Raw genomic sequence first — 25,746 nt, 5'->3', positions numbered from 1 at the left:
GCATATATGATGCAGCCACCGAAAAGTTTAATTGCAGGAAAAATCCTGATTCATGTTACTCATCCAAACAATACATCAGACTACATCAAGGGTGCCCAGTGTGTTTTACACAGAGATTGATCTGCTATTATTCAGTGTGTTTGAAATGCAGCTCTTGAGTTTTGACAAGATGTGCGCCTTAGGCCTCTATGGACGGTGACTAACCGCCTGATGATATGATGATGAGGATTGGTATTGTGTCAGAATGACTGGTTGAGAAGATAGGACTTTGTTGAGTAGAACATGTGATCATTATGAGTTAAACCACAAACTTCAGGGTGTGTGTTGTTAGTGTGGGTTTATGTCTCTATATAAATATACAATATAAATATACCTGCCATGTATCCAGGCTGGCAAACACACAAACACCCACGCGCACAAACACAAACACCATCATTTATTCTGTCATTTAAGCTTTGAGGGGAGCATGTGTAATATTCTACATGTGTTTTTAGAGGTCGATCTTTGGTACCTTGGAAATAGCATGTTTTTGGACATATATTATGATACTACCATAGTATTCCTTAAAGTATCGTGGAATTCTACATAAATACCATGGTATATGTATAAAGTTATTCAGTATCATGGTATACTGTATGTCAAAGTACCATAATATTGCCATGTAATAACATGACTGTACCACCACTGTACTTTCAAGTTTTTTAGACATAATACCATTGCAATACAATGATTTTTTTGGACATGTACCATGGTAGTATTATTAAAAAGTCTTGGTTTTAATGTGTGTAGGTTGAAACTAACCTGATGCTGAGACTAACTGGCCGCCAAAAGGAAATTTGTGTTACACAAGACGAACCTCAATAGATTACACCTTGAAAATTCCCTATAGAAGTTTCAAAAGTTTACCCCTGAAATGTCACCACTGCATAATTCACACAGTGTTCCTTGTAGACGTTAAGAGTTCTGAACAGATACAGATACTTCTAGCTGCTCCCAGCATGAACTGATGTATATTCAAAAATATTGAGATGAAAGAGTCAGGACTGTCCATGATTCAGACAGAGTAAATTGATGTCTTTTAGGGTTCATTAGTTAATAGACTCTTGTTCTGCCTGTTTTTTAGTCAAATCAGGAACATCTCTCTATGTGTCCAAACAAAGTTTAAAGGCACGCTGAGGCTTTGATGGTAATTATCAGTCTGTGATTTGTGCTACCCACTGAGACGGCCATAGAATGTGAGTGTGTGAGAAAGAGAAAAGACTAAGTCGTGGTGAAATCCTGGTGACCATGCTTTTTGGGGGGGGGGGTTCCACAGTTTAATGCCAATACAACATACAAAATTGACCTGAACAGATCTTACCCATACAACTCATAAATAATATAATAAAAGAAAACAACAGCACATCACCAACCCCCACCCCACTGTGCCAAAAGTAAACCATTAATAAATGGACCAACAGAGGATAGATAGTTAGATGAGACTTATGTAATTTGCCCTGTTGGTATACCCAGATAAGAGAGGAAGTTGCTCCAATATTTTTCAAACAGGTCTTAACATCTCTTCAAACAAAACACTATTTTTATAAGTGGTACATAAGAGGATACTTCCTTTGTCCACATGGAGGTGGTGGGAGGTTCAGGAGCCTTCCACTTCAGCTTTATACATTTTATGGCTGGTAGAAGGGCCATCCTTACAAACTTAAGATTGATGCCCTTTTGTTCACCGAGTATCAGTGTGTCCCCTAACAGGATAAGCCTGGGCTAGAGGGGCATGTCAGTACCAACAACTATGACAAAAATCTCCATGGCCCATTTCCAGTATGTCTCCAAATCTGGACAGGACCAAAGCATCTTGCTCTGCCCACTTTGCATCTAGGACAGAGCTCTGAATAGGTACTTTTAAAAGTATGTAATCTTTTTGGGGTGTAGCGTACCCTTTGTATCACATTAAATTTAATCAGTTTATAATGGCTGTTAAAGATATTTTTTATAATTTAAGATGGCCTCCAAAAGAGAAAGGAAGAGATTTGATAGACGCCACCTTGCTGAGTGAGAATTTAATGTCGAACTTGCAGGTACTTAAAGAAATATCAAGACAGGAGGAGATATTTCTGTTACAGTTGTTCAAAAGACATGAGTGTACCCCCCTCCTGAAGTTCAACAAATGTCTGAATTTCACATTTATACCACTTTTGGTCTATTCTATCTTTAAGGATAGGAGGTAGAGTAGGGTTTTAGTAAATTTAAGTAGCTCTAAATCATCTTTTTTCCAATGTCTGCCCAAACTTTACATGTTCCAACAATCAGTGGATTTGAAGTCAATTTCTTTAAATATTTTATGGAAATAAAATAGTGTTGCAGCAAGATACCCTGATCTTGCACCTCTTCTATTTGTTGCCAAGCAGGAGGGAAATTACAGTCTGCACAGCACAACAAATTAAGTAAAAATTGGGCAACTGCAGTCCATCTTCCCAGAATGGCATGAACAAAGTATTCAGCTTGACACGAGGTACATTCCATTTCCATAAGAATCTCCGATATAAGTGTATGAAGGACCTTAAAAATAGACCTTGACAGTACAGGAGGGAGTGCGGCCAATTAGAGAGATAGGAAGAGATTTCCATCTGTCTAGATCTCCTTCTACTCTTAAGTATGGGCATAAAGTTATATACTTGAGATAGATGCAGCAGTATTAAGGGGCATAGACATTAATAAACATACATTTTATAATGAGATATCAATCCATAATCCTGTAATAGAGTTGATAAGGCTGATACTGAAGATTCTGAATTTGTCAGAAACAGCATGATATTGTCTGCATATAACACTAGAGCAAGAGTCTTGTGCCCTGCTCCAAGGAAAACTGACCAAAATCTCACTGTTGGTCTGGATAACAGCCATTGGATGGTTGTAAAGCATCTTAACCATGTTGAGAAAATTTGGGCCAAAATTCATCTTTTGAAGAACTGAGAAGAGGTAAGACCACTCAGCTCAGTCAAGAGCCTTTTCCGCACCTATAGAGATGGCAATAACAGGATAATCCTCCTGAGAAGTAGAGAAAGTTACATTCAGAAGTCTCTGAGCATTGTTGAATAGTGATCGATTCAGTCTGATCCATGGATACCAGTTGTGGAATAACTTTTTGCAATCTTGGTGCAATAATTTAAGCAAATACTTTATAATCTGAATTGAGTAACAAGATCGGCCTATAGGAGCCACACAGATTGTGATCTTTACCAGGCTTAAGTAGAAGCATTATCATAGCCTGTTCTAGTGTGTCTGGTAAACACTGTTTCTCTATAGCATGAGCATACATATCCTTTAATGGGTAGATTAGTTTAGGTAAAAAGGCTTTAAAAAAAATCTATAGAAAAGCCATCCATACTAAGCGACTTGCCGGCAGATAGACAGGAAATGGCCTCTTGGATTTCAATCCCAGTGATGTCCCTCTCTATGCAGTCCTTGCATTTGTTGGGAAGTGATGGTATATCTAAACTATCCAGAAAAGCATGCATTTTCACCATATCTGTACCATGGGATGCATATAATGACTCCTGGTTGATAAGTTTGGGATCTTTGATAACAGTATTGTTTACATGGCGAATTGCATTAATGGACTTTATTGAGTCTTCTTTACCATTCTGCCAGGCCAGCAGCTTGACAATTTTGTCCCTGTGTTTGTAATAACGTTGTTTGGTTCTGAGGAGGGCACACTGCCGCTTTTGTGGAAAAAATGTCATACTCTAGCTGCAATGTGCATAGTTTCCGAAACATATTTTCGTGTCCACATAAATAATAGTCCAATATTTTAATGTCCTTAGAAAGTAAATTCAGTTGACTCTGATATATTTTTATTTTTACTAGATGAGTAAGTGATAATTAAACCCCTCAAGTAAGTGACTCCCAAATTTCCCCTGGGGAAGCAGAGCCATTATTAAAAAGTTTCAATATTGGCATTTAGAAGCATCATAAACTCAGGGTCATTGAGGAGATAATTACTAAATCACCATAGTTTAAGAAGAGGTTTAAAAGTAGGGGGGGTAATTGTGACAACTAACAGGAAATGATCAGACAGGGTTCGTGGAAGGTATTTAGATGAGTCAACCAAGTATTCTTGTCCTTTGTGTAAAAGAAAAAAGTATATTCTCGAACAGCTGTTATGGGGTTGAAAGTAGAATGAAAAAGCACATTGGGTCTTGTGCAAAATCCTCCATATGTCTATCAGTTCCAATTCAGCCATCATGTGTTTCACAGCTCTTGCTGATGAAGTCTATTAAAATATTTAGTGGGTGATCTATCTGTTGGGTCCAGGACCAAGTTGAAGTCACCTCCAATAATTGTACAGGGCAAAGGGAGTTTAAAATTTAAGTTCTAAATATTTTTTAGGATCATCTTGGTTGGGGGCATAAACATTCACTATTGTAACACACTCAGAGGCAATACATCCATTTATCTTCCCAAATTATTTTTGACCACATTCTCCACATCAAATGGCACCCTCCAATTTATCAGAATAGCAACCCCTCTCAAATTATTTTTTTCAGATTGTTATAAATACCATTTATGTTCCAGGACAAATTTTATAATTATCCCTATCATTCATCTAAACAGAGTTAAAGTCTCTAAGCAGGAAACTTCAAAAAAAGAATATATAGATTAAGGCATATAAATAAAGAAAAAGCACTGTCCCTCCCCCTCCTAGAACCCTTTTCCCAGGGAACATACTTGACCTGACTCACTTGCGTAAAGTTGCATACACAAAAAGTGCACAACTTCAAGCTAAAGCATCCCACATTTAACAGAGGTATTATAAACACAAACTATGCCATCTACTGGGTAGAGCACATTATATATTATTTAAAAAAAATAAAACTGAGAAAAAGATAAACTTAGTGTGGGTATAAACATAAAAGGGCCATTTATGGCTTATGAGAACCAACTCAAACGACTTAATAAACAAAGCAGCCGATGGTAATCAAGTATTGAACAGTTTCAGCCCATCCTGATATCTAATCGAAGTCCAGTAGTTACTACAAAGAGGTATTTTACCTACAGACTCACTTCTAGCTCGCTGATGACAAGAGTGTCAGGTGATGAGATTTCAGGTTAGCTTCAGCAGTGTATTTGAGCTGAAAGATCGTGTGCCTTCAGGGAGATCCACCCTCAGTGTGACTGGGTACTGCGTACTTGTAACCCGCACAAGAAGAGACAGTCACAATGTAAGTCAAAAACTGCGTTTTATTGCAGGCAGGCAAAAGTACAGAAAAAGGGCAAATCCAGTGAAGAGTAGTCGAAAGCCGGGGAATCAAGAGGAAAATGACGAGACTAGTGGGAGCAAAAGACAGGGGAACAAGGGGAGCTGGCAAGCTAAGAGGTGAACGAGAGGAGGTCAAAACTAGACGAGACTAGCGGGGGGCAAAGACACGGGAAACTAAATACAATAACCAACCCCCGTGAAACGGATGTGCTGTAGTATTTATAGGGGAAGGTGCAGGTGTAAACAATGAAAGGTGATGAGACGAGTGCAGGTGAAACGAATAATGGGGTGATTGAGACGAGTGCAGGTGGTCATAATGTTTTGGCCATAGGAGCGTGCATGTGAGCCCGAGGAGAGAGACCTGCTAACGAGCAGGAGATCTCGAGGGAGCAAAACGAGCGTGAGAGCTCGAGGGAGCAAAACGTGCGTGAGCTTGAGGGGGGCGGAACGAGCGTGCAGGCTCGAGGGGGCGGAACGAGCGTGCGAGCTTGAGGAGTGAGTGTGTGTGCGACGAAGCGGGGATGGGGCAGAGGAGCGGGGTTCGTGACAGTACTATAGGTGATATTATGATCCCGGAGCTGTCTTCTAAGAGAAGTAAATGCCTGCTTCTTCTTATAAAGGGTCATTGACATATCCCGGAAGATCATAATTTTGGAGATGCCGTATGTAAGCTCTATTGTGACTGTGTCTCTGTAGCGGAGCAGTTTAATCACTATGGCTCATAGTCTTTCATGTTCTGCTGGCCAGGGCTGAAGCATACAGTGAGTTCACTCGATTTCAAAAGGGCACTCTTGATCTACACCGAGGATTTTAGGGAGCCATTCCTCCATAAAGGAGACTGCGTCTCTCCCCTCAACCCCATCAGGGAAGACAACGAGGTGTAGATTATTCTGCCTAGAGCAGTTTTCAAGATCATCAGCCTTGTCTCTCAGGCCATTTATTTCGTTCTTCATTTGTTTTTTGACCTCTGCAATGTCTTCTCGCATATTCACAATGGCTCCTTCAAAACCGCCTTGACGTGATTCATGTTTGCTCAGTTTTTGTCTCGTTTCCTTGAGGTCATTGTGTACTTTATATACTGAGTCTCGTATTTCACACAGACGTCCTTCTATCATGACTTGAATTTGATCTGGAACCACACGGGGGGCGATGTCGGGTTAGCCGTTGAAGCTAATGCAGAATTATCTTCGGGATATCTATCTACAGGTTTCTTGGGAGGCATCATCAAAAATTGTTCAGTGAAGACTATCCAGTTAAAGAAAAGATATTTTGCTAATTTTAGTGTGGTAGCGATGCTTTCCGCATCTCACTCATAGGCGGCCATAATCAGAAGCCTACACAGTTCCATTCTGACTAAAAAGATAAACTCTGATGCAGTGTAGTAATAGCACTCAGTTTAAACGGCACCCACTCTAGAAAATAGATCTGCTCCTGCCTGCCACCAGACAACTAAGATGATGATGATCATATCTGATGATGATGATGATGATGATGATGAAAGTTTTTTACATAAGATTACAAGCAAATGTGAGTGGTATGTGAATGGGAGGTGCTTTCCCAGGCATAACTCGCTGCCATGATGCTAGGGTGTTTGTTGCTAGGAAGTTGCTAGGTGGTGGCTAGGGTGTGGTGGTTGCTAGGTGGTTGTTTACTCTATGATATTTTGGTCCCTAGATATGGCTCAGGTCCCTCCTTCAATTAAAGTCTGTGGGATTGTTTTAACTGGTTTATCATCTGCCAGGCAAAAATCATAAGTCTAAGATTCGAGGTGCAATTCATGTCTGTACCACAAACGGTGCAGGGTGAGATACAAGCTGAAATTTAAAGGAATAGTTTAACCCAAACTTTAAATTCTGTCATGATTTACTCATGTTGTTTCAAGTTCGTATTATTTCTGTCTTGTGTCTAACATAAAAGGAGATGTTTTAAGTAATACAAGTCTTTTCAATACTACGGTGCTGGATTGTGCAGTTCTTTAAAGCTTAAAAAGGACCATCATAAAAGTAGTCTATGCCTCTCGTACATAATTGACCAAGTCTTCTGAAGACATACGATAGATTTAGGTGAGAAACAACCTGAAATTTAGCATCTTTTACAAAAAAGGTGAATGTTATTTTCGTTATTCAAAGGGTCCTGTGACTTATAGTCCAAAGCGACATATATATCGTAACACACTGCACACTGTACACCAAAACACAAATGCTTACACACAAAAAATAAAATAAAACTTGAGCCATAGAGATGTAGTAACATTTGAGGAATTATATGAAACCAATTTAAATATTCTGCCACCATATTCTCTATAAGACAGCGGCCTCAAGCAACCCCTCACATCCCAACAAAATTACAGTATATCACACCTCTAGTAAAAACATTAAGTTAATGACCTGAACAATTAGTGCATGGCAATTAGGGTTGCAAAAATCACGAAAATGATCGACAGTCACTGTATTAACTCTTTCCCCGCCAGCGTTTTTAAAAAAAGTTGCCAGCCACCGCCAGGGTTTTTGACGATTTTCGCTAAAATTTTATGGCCCGCAGAATATTTTCTTCCATGAATATATGAAGATGCTATATATCAAAATAAAGATCTGAGCCTCTGCTTTTAGGCAAAAAAAAACGATTTTATTTTATCTTCATTTGTTCTTTTTTTATTGCCACTTGAACAGAGGTAGGTTTTGTCAAAAACAACATTTCGGACAAAAAGCTGAGAAAAAGGCATTTTTATCAAACAAGTGCTTTAGGATTAGTATGGTGTTCCACTTCACGTTTGAGACGATCGCAGTCTGTTTCTTTGATCAAAGAGTTGCGTACTCTTTCAAAACATGCGCGCGGGTCTTCCTTACCGTATACCACCTAAAACACGGATACCCGGAAAATTCTGTGTTTGGCGGGGAAGCGTTTTTTCATAAAACCCGGAAAATTCCGTGTTTGGCGGGGAAAGAGTTAATGAAAACAATTTAACAAGCGTTTAACTCAAAGACTAAATAGTTAAGCACACAGCTTATTCGTTGCATTTGTTCATGACACATAAACAGAATATGAAAATGTTTTACACCCAGTTACTTAAAGAAGATGCTCCTGATTAAAACAAGCCCAAATACAAGTTCTGGCATGAACATACTTGCCAATGTGAATGAGCTTCTCTTGTAGCATTCATTACATGCTTTCAGAAGACTTGGAGTACTGTTTGACGCACAAGTGGCATGGACTACGTTTATGATACTTTTGGGGCCTTTTTGAAGTGTTAAAGAATATCCATTATCCACTACCATTGTATTGAAAAGACGGACCATTATATACATTAAAACATCTCCTTTTGTGTTCCGTATAAGAAAGAAAGTCATACGGGTTTGGAATGGCACTAGGGTGAGCAAATTATGACAGAGCTTTCATTTTTGGGTGAACTACACTTTTTGGTTTTGGTTTTTGGGATTTTCTCCCCTTTTTCTCCCCAATTTGTAATGCCCAATTCCCAATGCGCTCTAGGTCTTCGTGGTGGCATATTGTCTCGCCTCAATCTGGGTGGCGGAGGACAAATCTCAGTTGCCTGAGATGTCAATCTGCGCATCTTATCACGTTGCTTGTTGAATGCGTTACCACGGAGCATTCACGCACAACTCATCAAAATGCCCCACCGAGAGCAAGAACCATGTTATAGCGGCCGCAAGGAGGTTAACCCAACGTGACTCTACCCACCCTAGCAACCGGGCCAATTGGTTGCTTAGGAAACCTGACTGGAGTCACTCAGCACGCCCTGGATTCGAACTTGCGACTCCAGATGTGGTAGTCAGCGTCTTTACTTGCTGAGCTACTCAGGCCTCCTGAACTACTCTTTTAATACTTGGGGTTAGTTGTTTATTCAAATCCCCAATCCTTACCTATGAGCAATAGTAATAGTGACGCTTTTCTTAGTAAGCACCAATAATAAAATAAGAGCGGGTGTGGGATGGAGGTGCTTGTGTGTTCTCGGCAGGAGGTGACACAAGGCTGTATTCTCTGTCCTTATCCCAGACAGATAAGAGCAGGGGGTCTGCACAGATTCAGACAGAGCTGTGTCTCTGCTGTCAGTACACAGACATCTATAATTTCACCCTCTACACCTCCTATTGCACGCTTACACTAAACACAGGAAGTTGTACCCAGCGATTTGTGACTCAAATTACATGCACACAGCCCCGATTACACTTAAAGGGATAGTTCACCCAAAAAATGAAAATTCTCTCATCATTTACTCACTCTCATTTTGTTCCAAACCCATATGATTTTCTTTTTTCTGCTGAACATAAAAGGAGGATATATACTATAGTACAAAAGATTTCTGTGAGCAACAGACCAAAAATCATATTATTATACATTGATACTCTAACATTCCGCGGTAGCTCTAAATTCTCTTTCAAACAAAGCTATCATATGATTTCAGAAGACTTGGAATATTGTGTATTAGCCATATGTAATACTTTTAAATTGGTTTACAGTATTTTTGTCATTTTTGAGCTTGAAAGCCTCCAGTCACCATTCACTTTAATTGTATGGAACAGAGCATCATTAACATTTAGCAAAATTTCTCCTTTTGTTTTGCATGGAAAAAGAATGTCATGAAAGAAAGAGGGTTTGAACATCATTTACTCATGTTTGAGTAAATTGAGTAAATGATAACAGAATTAAAACATTTTGGTGAACTGTTTTTCATAAAACAGTGTTTTGCAGTGTTCCATAGTTTTGGCAGTCAAAAGGCACTTAAAAGGCACATATCCGTAATGACTAGCAGGGAAAGAATTGTACACCGCTGTTAAGCTCTTAGGCTGGTGGAAGTGGAGTCCTGTCTTGCTAAGCAATCATCCATTAGGCTCCTACAATCATTTCTCTTAATATTTAACTGCACATTAAAAGCAGACGTTCCATGAAAATGCCTCACCGCATACTACAAGACAGCATTCACTCTGTAAGAACATGAGTGCACTTGCTTTAAACAGAAAACAATGGAGTTCGGGCCAAGTCCACACATCCATGTGCTTTACACGGGCACCTGGGAATATGTCACTTGCAAATCTTTAATTCAAGCATGTTAGATTTTGTTCTTTCGCATGACGTTAACTTGAGCAGGCTTCTTTAACACAAATGGTGGCTACAAATTATGTCTGTATAGAGCCGAATACAGCTGGGTTTGTTGTCAGCCTTTTACATGGCCAGATACATTTTTGTTTGCCGTTACATTTCAGAAGGGAGTGAGCTGTTCGGATTGGAGGGGTTGAAAAATAAGAGAGCTTGGTGATGTTAGCTAAAAAGGAAAAGCGACAGCAGTGCTGCATTACAAAGTTTCAGTTGCATCAGAAAAATACTATCCAAGATAGAAATTAGAGTGCAACAAGAATAATATACATATATATATATATATATATATATATATATATATATATATATTTAGTGTATGGTCAAGTGCTCATGAAAAATATGCTTTTTTTCGAGGGAGTCTGCTTCACGGATGGAGTTAGGAAGGTTATTCCACCATCGAGGTATAGTAAAGTCAAAAGTCCGGGAAAGTTATTTTGTGCCTCTTTGGTTGGTTGATAAGTCAAGTGGTAACAGAACCCATGTGCATGAATGACGGTTCCCAGTGATGTTGTGTATACAGAGAAGAGAAGTGGGCCAAGCACTGATCCCTGAGGTAGACCAGTAAGTAGCTGATGTGGCTTGGACACCTCACCTCTCCAGGCTATCTTGAAAGACCTACCAGAGAGATAGGACTTCAACCTGCCAAGCACAGTTCCTGTGATGCCCAGAGTGGAGAGGGTGGACAAGAGAATCTGATGGTTGACTGTGTCGAAGGCTGCAGATAGGTCCATCAAAATCAGGACAGATGATCTGGATCCAGCTCTCCAGTTAATAAATAATGATGAAAGATTACAAAGATACATGTTTCTTTTTCTTTGAAATAATTTATCCAGCAACTTGTATTAAGAAATGAAAAATGGTAAAGTTTGATTTAGTTTTGATTTAAATAGCAGTGCACAGAATTGAATGTAATATAACCTCACTGATTTACCGGCTGTGCATGTTCTCCTGTTGTGTGGCAGTTGATGTAATGTTATGACGAACGTTTGGTGGTGGAACTGTGTGTGGCGTTGAAAGACAGTGGCTTGCTGGGTTTAGACACGGATGTGTGAATGGAGAGTGTTTGCCCTGTGGCAATGTGTGTGTGTGACTGTAGAGTGCTCTTTGCCATCCATTATCATGCCACTGAGGCACAGCGAAAGCTTCTCTCCCTCTCTAATTTTACATTCCCAATCCATCCTTCAGGGGATTACCATTCATTCAACCTTAACTTCAATATACACACAACACAAGTCATGTTAGTCCATCCATTTATACACTTGTTGTCCACCCTGCATATATATGAGAGAGTGTTTCAGTTTATTTTGCTCTCTCTCAGTCTTTGAGCGAGTGATAATGAGGCCGCTATCAGTTTGCAGCATCTCTGAAGCCTGCTGTGATTCGTAGTGGCGTCTCATGTTGTTGAGTTCACGGTCGTCCCCTTGCGCGCCACACCAGTTGTCGAGTATTGTTCACTCAACCGAGCGTCCCTTCTCTGGGGTGCATAAATCAAAACAATGAAATGAGTTCTCCGTTTCTCCACGGAATGTATTACAAGTCCATTAATTCAGTCTTTCAGGGATGCTTTGAAGTCTCCATTGGCCCGGCCCTCGGCGCGCTGATTGGAAATTAATTTCTAACGGCTGGAAATGCACAAGCGGCGCAATGACGGGATAGACCGTGTCAACATGGCTTTTTTTCTTTGTTGGCGTGTGCGTTCGCTTTGATTCCAGACTGCTTGGCTGTAATATCATCAAAGATGCTGAAGTACTGCAAATGTATTTCCAAATCGGATGCTGTTTATGCTGTGCTTTTGCATGCTAAGCTCCTTTGAGCAGGATTCCCAATTTTAGATTTAGAAAATGGGTCATTGGGTTGGCAAGATACATTTTCGTCTGTATTCTTCATGTGTCATCTTCGCTTCTCATCAAACCAATCAGGTTACTGCATCTGTTTATCTTGATTTTAGGCTTATTTTTTGTGTTTGGAAAAAAATAAATAGGAAATACTCAAGTGGAAAGCTATAATTCAACGCTTCTCATTTTATCATGTAGCCAGGCCAGCCATATGTTGGGCAGGCATTGTTGGATGGAACTGATAAGCGTTTCAATCAGAGGAGGATTATGGGTAGAAATCTGCAGATTGTGACGTCTCAAGGATTGAACAGATTTAAAACGTTTGACCATCTAGTCTGGCACATGTCCCCCTTTGGACTGACAACAGTCACAACAAGTGGAGAGAAACATTCTAGGACAATACAGAGATAAATAGTAAAGTTACAGCTGCTCTATTTTAGGCTATCTTTAATTATGATGTTTAAAACCATTTTAGCTTACAATATCTAAAAGCTGTTCATTTTACACATTCATTCAGTGTTATTATTAATAGAATACGTATTTTAATAAGTTACGTAATTAATCACGCCACCGTAATAAGGAATTTTCCTACCAATGGGCCAATTCGAGTTTAAAGTGTTTTTGCGAGTCTTAGTCAGCAGGGGCAGTACAGGCAACGTGCAGCTGTACACAACAAACCAACAGCTAATCAAAGACAGCTGGACTACGGATGCGCTGATCCAATACGATTCATCAAGCTCCAAAAATGGCTTGAAAGAACTAAAAAAAACTGTTAAAGTAGTCAAAATCATTGTGCATTTTTACTATACAATAGATTTGTATTGTAAAGGCTGCATTTAATAAATAAATATAAAATTTGCATGCAGAGTGTGCTTCAGTAAATGATTGTTGCTCTGGTGTTACACACACAAATAGCACAGGTGGGCTAATATTGCGCCACCTTTTTTAGCTCTCAGAGCATCTCACAGTATGTGAACGCTCCACACAGAATACATCTCAGATGTAGATGCTCTATATTTTGGATTGCTTATAACATGCATTGAGATTGGAACCAGAGGAGCAATTCACCAGATTTTGAATGAGAAGCATATTAAACTACTGTGAAGTGTGATCACACTATGATCACCATCATCCTGGAGTGTTCCTTCAAAATAAAAGCCAGAGAGTTTTTAAGTTTGGAAAATACAACTAAAATCATTATTATTTTATAATCAAATTCTAATATTTTCACCAATAAGAACGCCTTAGCAATCACATAGCAACCCACAACACCATGTCGGCGAATTTTGCACGGGCTCACCACACACACACACACACACACACACACACACACACACACACACACACACATATCTCTGTTTCTTATCCAAATTGTCTCTGTTTTTCAGAGAAAGAGACATTTCTGGAGCCCTTTGTACTGAGAGATCTATTGCCATCCTCCATCGGGAGTTACTACCGCTATATCGGCTCTCTGACCACCCCTCCCTGCAGTAAAGTTGTGGAGTGGATCATCTTCAGTCGCCCTGTGTTCCTCTCCTACAAACAGGTGAGTCTTCTCTGCACATATAAAGATGTTTTGAAGTTATTCATGCTTGTTGAGTGTTAAAAAAAACATTTATTTTAAGACATATGCAGAATAATACACAGCGAGATCAGGAACTGATTATGCATCTTTATTTAAAGCAAAGCTCAAAGTCACAAATCCCATAATGCAGAGTGGCTGACCCAGTTGAGAAGTCTGAGGGATAATATTGTTTCACATATATTAGACAGAGCTCATGATAAGCACCTGGGTTTTGGGACAAAAGCCCAACAGAATAAAAAAATACAGACTAAAAGAAAACACCTGTGTTTATTATACCCTGGAAGGACGACTGCACTTCAGGCCCATCGTCCAACATCAGTGCCTGACCTCACTGATTCTCTTGTGTCTGAATTGGGGGTAAATCCCTACAACCATGTTTCACATCTACTGAACAGTTTTCCCAGAATCTGTTGTAGTACTTAAGAGAGGACAAACTCCCTATTAATGGCCATGGTTTTGAAATAGAAAAGCACAAATGGTTTGGTGTTCAGGTGTCTACATACTTTTGGCCATTTAGTGTATGTATGTATATATATATATATATATATATATATATATATATATATGTATGTGTGTGTGTGTGTGTGTGTGTGTGTGTGTGTGTCTATTATGTCTAAAAAAAAAAACTGATATAATATGTTTTAGCTATTTCGCTGCCTACAAAATGATACGTCATGTGAATTGTATGGTAATAACTGATTTTGGCACACTAGCGTATGCCCCTACTAGCGTGCAACACCAAACACAGTACTGCTCCTTCTCTTACAGCCTGTCCTCGTTCTCACCATCCCTCTTTAACTCTAGTTAGTCAGGAAGTCTCCCAGATGTTATACACTGTGAGAAAACAGAAACCATGTTGGGGAGTAACTAACTAAAAGTAACAATGCTAGTAACTTAAAGGAATAGTTCACTCAAAATTGTAAAATCTCTCATCATTTATTCACCCTTATGCCATCCCAGTACTACTTGTGTACTATATTGTACTATATTGTTTTGAATGAATGAGTGATCAGGATGGTTTTCACATCATTATGTAGTAAAAACACTAGGCTACAAGATCCAGTTCTCAAAAGGCTTGTGGACAAATATTTATTATGTGTTATATGGTCTTATTTAAATTACTTAAAATTTATTTTTTTCAAAAACCATGCATAAACATTATTTTCTCAAAAATACAAACCTGTACATACATGTTGCTCACATATTATTATAGCCCAGTTTGTGCTGAATACAGTGTTATCAGACTTTAGCCATTAATATGATTTTAAGCAACTGAAAAAAGCACAAATGTCAAGGCATTTCAAAACTTCTCCAGGGCCCAAAACACCCTCAGAACCCAGAGGGTTAACATCCTACAAAATACACACTTTACCTTTAAACTGTTTATTTAAAAAAAAAAATCTGTAAAAAGAACACGACCTTTCACGTAGCAGTTTACCATGCATTTATGTAAGATGCACTTAGTAATAGCTATATCTATTATAGATTTTGCCCTTCAGGGATCTGTCAGATGAGTGAGTCAGCGGCACAATATTCAGATTAAATTCTGAGTCTGTCTCCACATCAAAAGCACAGGAAGTGATACGTGTTTGGGTCAAGGCACAAACAGCTTTTAACAGGAAGACACAGCCTCTTCTTTAGAACCATAAGTGTTGCCCAAAAAAGCCTTCTGCACTCATTTGACACCTCTTAAAGTTCATTTGTTCCCTTTTGTCTCAGGGTGATTTTTTTTAAAAGGAAACACCACTGAGGCATTTATAATTAAGACAGTTGTCCTTCACTCTCAATTTTTCTTAGCCCTTTGTTCTTCATCAAAGCTGGAAGTAGGTCACTGAGACTGACAGACAGAGCTCTGGGGTGCTTTAAGAGCTGATCGATGCTCAGCTAGTCTACTACATTTGCAACATCTGGTGCAGGGGTTGATGTCCTACACACACACATTGCTATATGCCCCAAGAATGCTCTGTTGCTGTGGTTACCCATAAGGGATTACTTAACCATCAGACTCCATGTCTTTTCAGAAATGACACACATGTACTGTACAGTACACACAGATGTGCGACCCAGAATGGCCCTCTTGCTGTGATTTCCCACAAGGGATTACTTAAACTTGCACATCATGCACATTCATTGCATAAACATACAAACAAATCTTTTGTGGATTACTACAGTGATAAGAATTGGACACAGTAATCTCAATCCCAATAAGCTGTGTAGAAACAGGTTTTGGCATATGAGGGATTAATAGAAGAGGACTGTGATTAGAAGATTATTTGAGAGCTCCATATGGATGCTACGGGGCTCAGTGTGAAACGCTGAAGCACAGGAAGTGCATTTCTGTACTTTAATTTCTGTATTTTATTATTTGATATCATTATAAGAATGATATTACACCTGTGTGCAGTTTTACAGCTGTTTAGCATGCAGAAATAAGGATTTGACAAAGACCAGATCAGTCTACGCTGTCATTGCTCTTGGGAGTTTGCACATTCACATGTGTGATGGTGTGTATGCGCACAGATGCAAGCATGATTAAGATCGCAAGCATGCTCATCTGAAGTCTCTAGACTTATTTGGATGCTGAAACACGCAGATAATAAAACAGTCATGGACATGCAGTCTGGTTTTGTGATTCTTTTTTGCCTTCATTTCACACACACACACTCAAACACACACAAAGCTTTGTGTATTCCACAGTTGTCCAAATATGGTTTAGTAAACATGATACGTCTTCTCTTTAAAGTATCATAATGAAATGACATTCAGTTATCCATAGACCCTAGAATCGCCCCGAAACAAGACTGTTTTATTTGTATTTTTTTTGGAAATGTGTTTTTAAAGTGTCTAAATGGTCAGAGTGAGTGGAAATTAGTGAATTTGGACACAGCTATAGAAGATAGGTCCAATTCGTTCTCATAACAAGTTGTTATTATACGAGATGGTGAAATTGTCCGAAATCATAAAAAAAATTACGACTTTTACTCCCATTGAGAATTCAGCACAGATCAGTTCTCACCACAGTTTTGAAAAATATGGCTTGTTCACACTGCACCAATTATGATAATTATTTTATATCTGATCTTTAGGACTGAATGACCACACTACGAATTGCTAATGGTTGTTTCTGTTTCTTAAAACAGTGTAATGAGTATTTGGTATAGCATTGGTTTGCTATAGTAATAAATGAATCATCAACATGATGTCAGGCTATTTCTCGTGCAACAAACAGCTGTCAGTGTGGAAAGAGAGGGCGGACATAGCCAATCATTGTCATTGTGACAACTGGTTTCAGTGGGTCTGATTGATCAGACCTGGCTATGTTTTCCCATTCTTTAACTGTCCAGTTTTGGTGAGCCTGTGCCCACTGCAGCCTCAGCTTTCTGTTCTTGGCTGGCGAAAGTGGAATCCGACGTGGTCTTCTGCTGTTGTAGCCCTTTCGCCTCAAGGTTTGACAACATGTTGTACATTCTGAGATGTTATTCTTCTCAATGCAATTGTACAGGGGGGTTATGCGAGTTACCATAGCCTTTCTGTCAGCTCTAAACAGTCTTCCCATTCTCCGTTGACATCTCTCATCAACAAGGCATTTCCATCTGCAGAACTGCCACTCAATGGATGTTTTATGTTTGGATGTTTGGATGTTTAGATCCAGATGTTTAGAACTCTAGAGTCTGTTGTGTATGAAAATCCCAGGAGAAATACAAAGCAGCCGGTCTGGCACCAGAAATCATATCACGTTCGAAATCACAGAGATCACATTTTGCAAATGCGCAAATTTAGCTTTGAACATTCAGTGTTAGTGAGGCATGGCAGAGGACAAAATAAGACAGACAGTTGGTCATGTTTTTGGTCTTTCATCAGCCTGTGAGCTAAAAAAAAAAAAAGAAAAAACAAATCAATCAGTCACCTGTTTGGAAGGAGGGCAGATCATGGGAGATGACTTGCTGAAAAATAAGAGACAGATATAAAAGCATACTGAGTTCTCTCTCTCTCTCTCTCTCTCTCTCTCTCTCTCTCTCTCTCTCTCTCTCTCTTTCAATTCAATTAAATTCAGTGGGCTTTATTGGCATGAAAGTTTCAAAAACAATGTTGCCAAAGCATTATATAGAATAAATAAAATAAAATAAAGGCAAAAATATTTAAGTCCAATAACTTGGACAGTATATAATATAATTATTATAAATAACAGCAATATATAAATTATTATTATTATTACTGTTATTATTTGACCATATCACATCACATTATGTGTCTTTCTCTCTCTCTCTCTCTCTGTTTGTCAGTTGGAGGCATTTTACTCAATCTTCACCACAGAACAGCAGGATCATGTTAAATCCGTGGAATACCTGCGTAACAACTTCCGCCCACTCCAGAGTCTGGACAACCGGGAGGTCTTCAAATCAGCTTTCAAAGATGCCTGGCTGCCTGATTTGACCGACAGCCTAGGGAATCCATATGGTACCGAGGCATCCAAAGGTGGGTGGTCTTTGCTTATAGCATATCGATTCGCAGACAGTTTCTTTAACCAGTTTTAGATGCTTGCAAATACAGATTTTGCATCTCGTAACATGAATACATAAACTAGACTCATTTAACCTCCAATCTATTTGGGTCATTTTTGACACAAATCATTTTTGTTTCTGAGCAGCACAAGTCTTGGTTGCTTTTCCCAAACACAAAAAAATTGGAATAGATTTGAATAGTCTAGGAGGTTTTATCTAGCGTTCCCCTGTTCATAATGTTCGGGTCATGGTTGAGACTATAACATATTTGTTTTGTTTTAATTGTTAAAAAAAAATCCATCAACAGCAATGCAGAACACACACATGCACACAGACACACACATACTTCAAGGTCAGACCAAAGTCTTTGTCTGAAATCCACTGTGAAAGGTTTACGCTTAGTTGTAGGAGCTGTATACCATGGTCAGGTTTGACTGTAAGCATATTGTGGCATCATTGCAAAACCTCACCGTTCAACACAAGTGGTTTTAAAAATAAAATGCTGCAAATGTACAAATTATTAAAATAAAACATTCCTGTTTTATTAGGAAATACATTAACATAGCAAAGAAAACTGCACTCATCAATCTATTTCATAGGGGTGAACTTTCAATGTTAAAGCTATAAAAGTATATGTAGAAATTTGTATTAATAAATGCTAGAATAGAATTGCTCATTGGGTGTTCATGAATTTATTAAAAAATATTACGTTTGCAACCTAATTGTGTAAAGTGTTACCCTTTAGATTCCAATAGATTCAAATGTTCCCTCATTAGTGCTAGCGTACAATATATCACATAATGCCAGAGCAAATGTGCATGTGTGTGTGTCATTGTCTGCAAGCGTGTGTGTGTAATGAGTGTAATAGGTGGCATATGTTGCCGTCATCCGTGGTAGTGTCATTAGACGCTTTGTCTTTACTTGCCTATTTTCCCGTTCATTTCTCTGCTCTGCGTGACGACCGTGCTCACAGGAAATGCACAGGACTGCAGCTTTTCAAGGACGCGCTGTTTCTTTTTCACCTTTGTCTGCACACCACAGAACTGCCTCACACACTACCTCTACAGGAGTCCATATAACAGCTGCTTTGATAGTGACAATTCAGACATCAATGGTTCCACCACACAGACATAAACACATGTTTGTTTTTATACCAGGTTTGGGAGGTCTCATTTACTTGTATTGTTCTTAAATTAATGCCACATACTTTTAAGACAAACAACTCAACACACACATTAAAACAGTATGCATACAAAGCCCTACTCACTATAAATACAGTCAAAGGCTGTTTCCCCCATAAAAGACTTCATCCTAAAATCTTGTTTCTGTCCTCAGTATTCAGTACTATACTGTGCAGAATATCTTGTTGGCTATAATGGATATTTATTGCCTTTGGCTCTCCTCTCATTTACAGTTCTCTCAGATGTTCATAGTCAAAGCAGAATCCCTCATTCCCTCTGCTCAAACAGATCAGACTACAAAAAGTACTGATTTTAAATATTGCAACACCCTCTTAGCCTTAGTCGATGTAAAGGAGGATGGCAAGTCTTGGGCAGAATGCATTCGGCCTTAGAGAAGAGAAAAATGGAGTGAAAGACAACTGATTTTACCTCAGCTCTTTGTTCCTCCTTACTTTTGGAGACTATTTTGTTCTTTTTAACCTCCTGCTCTCTTTCTGTAACTACCCTGTCGTTGAGAAGCAAAGCAGAAGTACCGAAAGAAATTAATCTTTCTTTTTATTATAACTATCAGATTTCAACTTTTTCGTTTTGATATATGAAGATAACATAAAAACTATTTCTGGAACTATTTCTTCATTTATTTTGTTTGACCTTGTCCCAAACCCAGACTTTCAATCTTAAAATATGAAAGTCCATCATTAAATGTTACAATTTTAAAACTATGATAATCTCTACAAAACATTTTATACATTTAAAATAAACATAAAATCACTTGTGAACAATGTTTTTATTGTATGTCATTTCAAAAGCTGTAATTTTGTCAAATTATAATAAAAATTTTAAAATATTATTCAATTGTGTGTTTTTTGGATGCATATAATCCTAACAATGAAATTACCCTTAGCAAGACAAATGTGTCTGCCATTTTATTCCAAAAATGATTAAAATGACATTTTCACCCAAAATGAATGTGATTTGAGATGTGTTGGATATGACATTCATTGGTTCTGAAAAATCTCATTTTGGTTATTATTAGCAGAAAATTTTAATTAAATTAAAACTAGTAAGTTTGCAAGAGTGTGTTTTAAAGGAATGTTCCAGGTTCAATATAAGTTAAGCTCAATTGACAGCATTTGTAACGTTGTAATGGTAATAACCACTAAAATTATCATTTCGACTCGTCCCTCCTTTTCCTTAAAAAAAGGCAAACAATGTAGGTTACAGTGATGGCACTTACAAAGGAAATTAAAGGGGGCCAATCTATAAACATTAAAATAGTAATTGTTTACTAAACAGGACCTAAACAATATGAGTGTTAACATGATTTTAGTGTGATTAAAATGCTTAATTACCTTTTTTGTGTAAAGGATTATCTAATTTTACAGCATCATTGCCATGACAAGGTAAACCTAACCCTAAAACCCTAAAACGACCTTCATTTTTAAGAATGAAGAATCAAGGGGGCCTGGGTAGCTCAACGAGTAAAGACACTGACTACCACCCCTGGAGTCGCGAGTTTGAATCCAGGGCATACTGAGTGACTCCAGTCAGGTCTCCTAAGCAACCAAATTGGCCCTGTTGCTAGGGAGGATAGAGTCACATGGGGTAACCTCCTCGTGGTCGCTATAATGTGGTTCTCGCTCTCAGTGGGGCACGTGGTGAGTTGTGCGTGGATGCCGCGGAGAATAGCTTGAAGCCTCCACACGCGTTATGTCTCAGCATTAACGCGCTCAGCAAGCCACATGATAAAATGTGTGGATTGACGGTCTCAGATGTGGAGGCAACTGAGATTTGTCCTCCACCACCTGGATTGAGCGTACTGGGAATTTGGCATTCCAAATTGGGGAGAAAAAAAAGCTTTTTTTATAATTGCTTTTATAATGTTAAAGTTATGCGTTTTACATTTCTGCCTTTAAACCCACAAAATTGGCCCCCATTCACTTCCATTGTAAATGCCTCCCTGTTGAAATTCATTTTTGTGGTAATCAGCATTATGCCACAAATGCTTTTGATTGAGCTTAACTTGTATGGAACCCGGTGTATTCCGTTTATTACAAATCCACAGGGCCAAAAATGGCCATAGTTAAAGAAACCCCACTCATATGCCAAGTCTTCAAGAGCTGAACACAGTTGCAAGAAAACCTAACTGGGGTTTCTTGAAATCGGCTGCTGACCTCTTTACTTGCAATCCAAGTAGAACTCTCTCTGTCCAACAAGATTGTTATCGGCAGTCCAAATAGCTCATTTGGAACACCGCAGTTGCGGCGGAATACATAAATGGCTACTCAAATTGCAGCGCAATAGAAATCTGAAATAGAATTAATTTGTGAGCTTGTAAATAATGCAGTAATGTGAAGCGAGATGCTTAGAAGCTTCTCATATCGCTGCCTGGTTATGCGTTTAATTTCATAGCTGTGCAAAATTGATTGTGGATGATGTGCTGTCAAGGAATAAAAAAGGGAACAGAAAGAATAGAATAATGAAAAAAAGGATGAAAGGGTGGAGTAATAGTGTGATAGAGACTGGAAACAGAGGCATATCAATGGTGCCCGCAGACTGGAGCTGAACTTTTTGTCAGCTTCGATTAATTCAAAACACGCACTGTATGATAGCTGAACTTTCCCTCGCAGTAGGTGAAACAGCCAAACTGCTTTTATCAACAGTCAAAATACAGTACAGTACCCTGACACTGAACACACCTCCTGTGCATACGTACACAATGACAGCATTTGATGCTGATGCCAACGGTTGTTTTGTCATTTTGGAGCATGTCAAAACCAGTCACCATTCACTTTCATTAAATGGAAAAGAGTAGCTAGGATATTCTTTATAAATTCCTGTGTTGTGTCCTGCAGTCATCCAGATTTTGGATGAACTGTTCCTTTAATGCATTAAATATTTCAAGGTAGAGCAGACTTTTTTAGATTAGTGCTCGTGTGGCTACAGCTAACACTTAAGCACACTTTTCGTTAAACTGGTCATACTTGGCAGCCTGTTCGAAACGGCCGTTCAAGGTTAACGGAGTGTTCGCGCTTTCTCTCTCTCTCTGATTTGACTTCTGCTCTCACCTTCTCTTCTATCCTGCTGTATCCCTCCATTAATCTCACTCTCCATGGTCAAGGAGCCACAGGGCCGAAGATGGTCTTTTTATTAAACGCTTTTCTGTGCATCTCATAAGAGACGTGCACTCTCTCACAATGACCTGTGCGACTGTGTTTCTCTGTGGGAGAGAGAAAGAGTAGGGATGGGTTGTGATATATTACCAAATAATTATCTACAAGTTTTAAGATTTATTAAAATGAAAAATAAAAGTTTAGTGTTTATGGTTAAAGAAATATTCTGGGTTCAATACAATTTATGCTCAATCGACAGCATTTGTGGCTAAATGTTAATTACCACAAAAAAAATATTTTTCTTAAAAAAAACCACTTACAATCAAAGTTAATGGGCCAATTTTTGGTGGGTTTAAAGGCAGAAATTTGAAGCTTATTATTTTATAAAAGCATTTCTATCGGGAAGACACGCAGGCTTGAGTGAAGTTTAAGATGCCATTTCTTTGATAAATGTAAAACAGAAAGTAATGTCTCTCTCTTTGGCGTAGGCCCCGTCCGGCGGTCCGAGGGAGTTGTACCCGGAACCGTCATGTCCTGCCGGAGATAGGAGGCAGGGGCGTGGAGCCTTCCCCCGTGTGGGACAGGGCTCAACTGGTGGTGGTGGGGTGGTGGAGGTTGTCGTGTTAGCACACTGAAACAGCAATGTGATAGATTGTGAGCAGACTTATAAAGCAATGGCTTACATGCGATTGGCAGAAAAGGTTGTGTCTTGTGGGTATACAGTACTTTTTGAAAAAGTAAGTATTTTAACGTTCAAAAATTGCCCCCCATTCACATCCATTGATAGTGCCTCACAATAACCTAAATTTATGCTGTATTAAAATAAAAGGAGGGGCAAGTCAAAATTGATTTTCATTGTAATCAACATTATGACACAAATTCTGTCGATTGAGCTTAACTTGTATTGAATCCGGAATATTTCTGCAAGGCAGAGCTCTTCAAAGCAATAGATAACATGGCGGTCCCATAGACATTCTATGAGCGTTACACTGGCAAAGAGATGAGGCTGTTTTTTAATGGATGTCTATGGTGGAGATGCTTCAGTGTGCTAAATAAACTGCTTTTGTGAGGATACAGCTCATCACTTAATTAACTGATCACCTGTCTGCTAATTTTATTCATGTTTTACACTAAATCATTTTGGAGTAAATAATGTGTGGAGTTTACTACAATAAAATTGTTGTTTTATAAGAGAAGACAATTATCCAATAGGTAGTTGACAGTTTATGGCTCTCTCCGTTACGTTCTCTGCTATGGTAAATACGTGGAGGTTGTTATCTCAGTTTAGAAGATCTATGGGCAAGGGTCCCATACATTACATTACCAGCAATGCTGCATCCCAATTTGCATACTTACACTATGCGAATGACATAGTTCGCTAGTAATGAGAAAGAACATGGGCAAGGTGTGCAAAAATTGGAATGCACTCTCATGGCATAAAAATGCATCTTGATACCTCAAACCCACTTGTTACAAACTTTTAGCATTGTGTTAGCATCCATTTTCATTCAGTAACTTAAAATTCATTTTAACTTCCATTGCGCAAGGGATTGTTGGAAATATGCACACTTTGAAAATCCACCAGAAATAGTAAACCTTTGGCATACTGTTTTCAAAGCGCTATGATTGGGGACACACTAATTGTAATCTTTGCATACTATTTAGGATGGATATTGTGTAAATTAGGAAAAAGCCTCTTTGAGAAGTTGTTATCATATTACTACATATACACTCTAACCATAGTAGACTGTCTCAATAGCATCTTACCTTGTGTCCCTGCCATGCTTGTGAGCTGTTCTTAACAATGCATGCCATCCGCATGAAAGTCAGGGCATGCATTACTGTACACTTCATGCAGTATGATTACGGCTTGAGTCACCACTACTTCTCTCATGATTAGAGCAAATACAGGCTTCAGCTAGATGAGTGATGGTGGAATTAGTTTAATTAGCATTGTTTTAAATTTAATGGCTCCCCTGTGGTTGTGGGAGTGTGCGTTTGTGTGTGTGTGGGTGGGTGAGTGTGTGTGTGTGTGTGTGTTTGTCTCAGTTGTAAATGTGTTTATGCATTTTTGGAGGACCAAAACGAAAGGGAATTTATGGCTTTTTCTGTCTGATTTCTCTGCGAATAGAAGCTCACCCCTATGCACACTAACAGCAGCCAAAAACTGAGGCACGTTCTGTGATTACACACCTCCTGCTGAGGAGATTAACAGCAACTTGCTGATGTTTACATAGGGCATGACACAATTCAGGACATGTAAAAGCAGAATAGATGTAGTCTGTAGTCTAATAGAGCCATCTAGTGGATGAGGGAACAAAGGGTGAATTGGTGGCAAAGAAGTAAACATGCATTCTCTCTGTCTTTCATGCAGCATGCAGCAGTGCTCCGTTCAACATGAACGTCCAGCACATGAATAAGACAGCTCTAGTGGTGCGATGGTCTCGTCCGGAAATCACCTACGATCCACCCATTATCAGCTACCTCATTTCTTACAGCTGGACCAGAAACGATGAGTCATACGAGGAGAAGTACGTCAAATGGAGCAATCAGAAACTGGTGAGGAAGATGGTCAGCCATGCCACAAAATCTCTCAATAGTCTTAACAAAATGATCCCAACATGCTTAGACAAAATAAAACAGCATTCACATGTTTAAATTCCATAATTTGACATATTTCTGAGTAGAACAGAATACTCGGTGGGAAAAATGTATGACAGGACTTAATTGGTAACACTTTTCCATAAGGTTCCATGCGTTAACATTAGTTAATGCATTAGGTATCATGAACAATAACATTAACTAATGTTAACATATACATCTTTTGATTTTAACAATGTATTTGTGTAGTATATGATGAAATTAACATATTTTTTTATATATATTTTTCATTGTTAGTTCATGTTAACTTATGTTGTTAAATAATGTTAGCAAATTGACAAGTGTTACCACTTAAATAAGTAAATAATAAGTAAATAGGGGCCTAATTAATTTGTCTTTAAAGCTGAAGTGAGCCATTTCTGTGTCAATAGCATCACTAAATGAAATTGGAAAAAAACCTTTTCAGGGAAATCAATCTACAAAATGGCCTGCTTATAATTGTCTCTTCATGGGGTTAGTTCACCCCAAAATGAAAACTCTCATCATTAACTGACCCT

General features: G+C 38.7%; 1 protein-coding gene across 1 annotated transcript in view; it reads left to right on the top strand.

Annotated features, from left to right (window-relative positions):
- The window catches only part of LOC127632505 (receptor-type tyrosine-protein phosphatase gamma-like), a 364,639-nt gene that overhangs the window by 271,439 nt on the left and 67,454 nt on the right, over positions 1–25,746 (top strand). The window contains exons 7-9 of the mRNA XM_052111116.1: positions 13,596–13,753; positions 18,076–18,268; positions 24,963–25,147. Of these exons, the coding sequence (XP_051967076.1) occupies positions 13,596–13,753; positions 18,076–18,268; positions 24,963–25,147 (536 nt within the window). The remainder of the gene's footprint in view (positions 1–13,595; positions 13,754–18,075; positions 18,269–24,962; positions 25,148–25,746) is intronic.

The sequence above is a fragment of the Xyrauchen texanus genome, chromosome 39 (assembly GCF_025860055.1).
Source record: "Xyrauchen texanus isolate HMW12.3.18 chromosome 39, RBS_HiC_50CHRs, whole genome shotgun sequence".
In the NCBI taxonomy this organism is placed as follows: Eukaryota; Metazoa; Chordata; class Actinopteri; order Cypriniformes; family Catostomidae; genus Xyrauchen; species Xyrauchen texanus.
The sequence above is the reverse complement of the archived record's forward strand: the minus strand, read 5'-3'. Positions and strand labels throughout refer to the sequence as shown.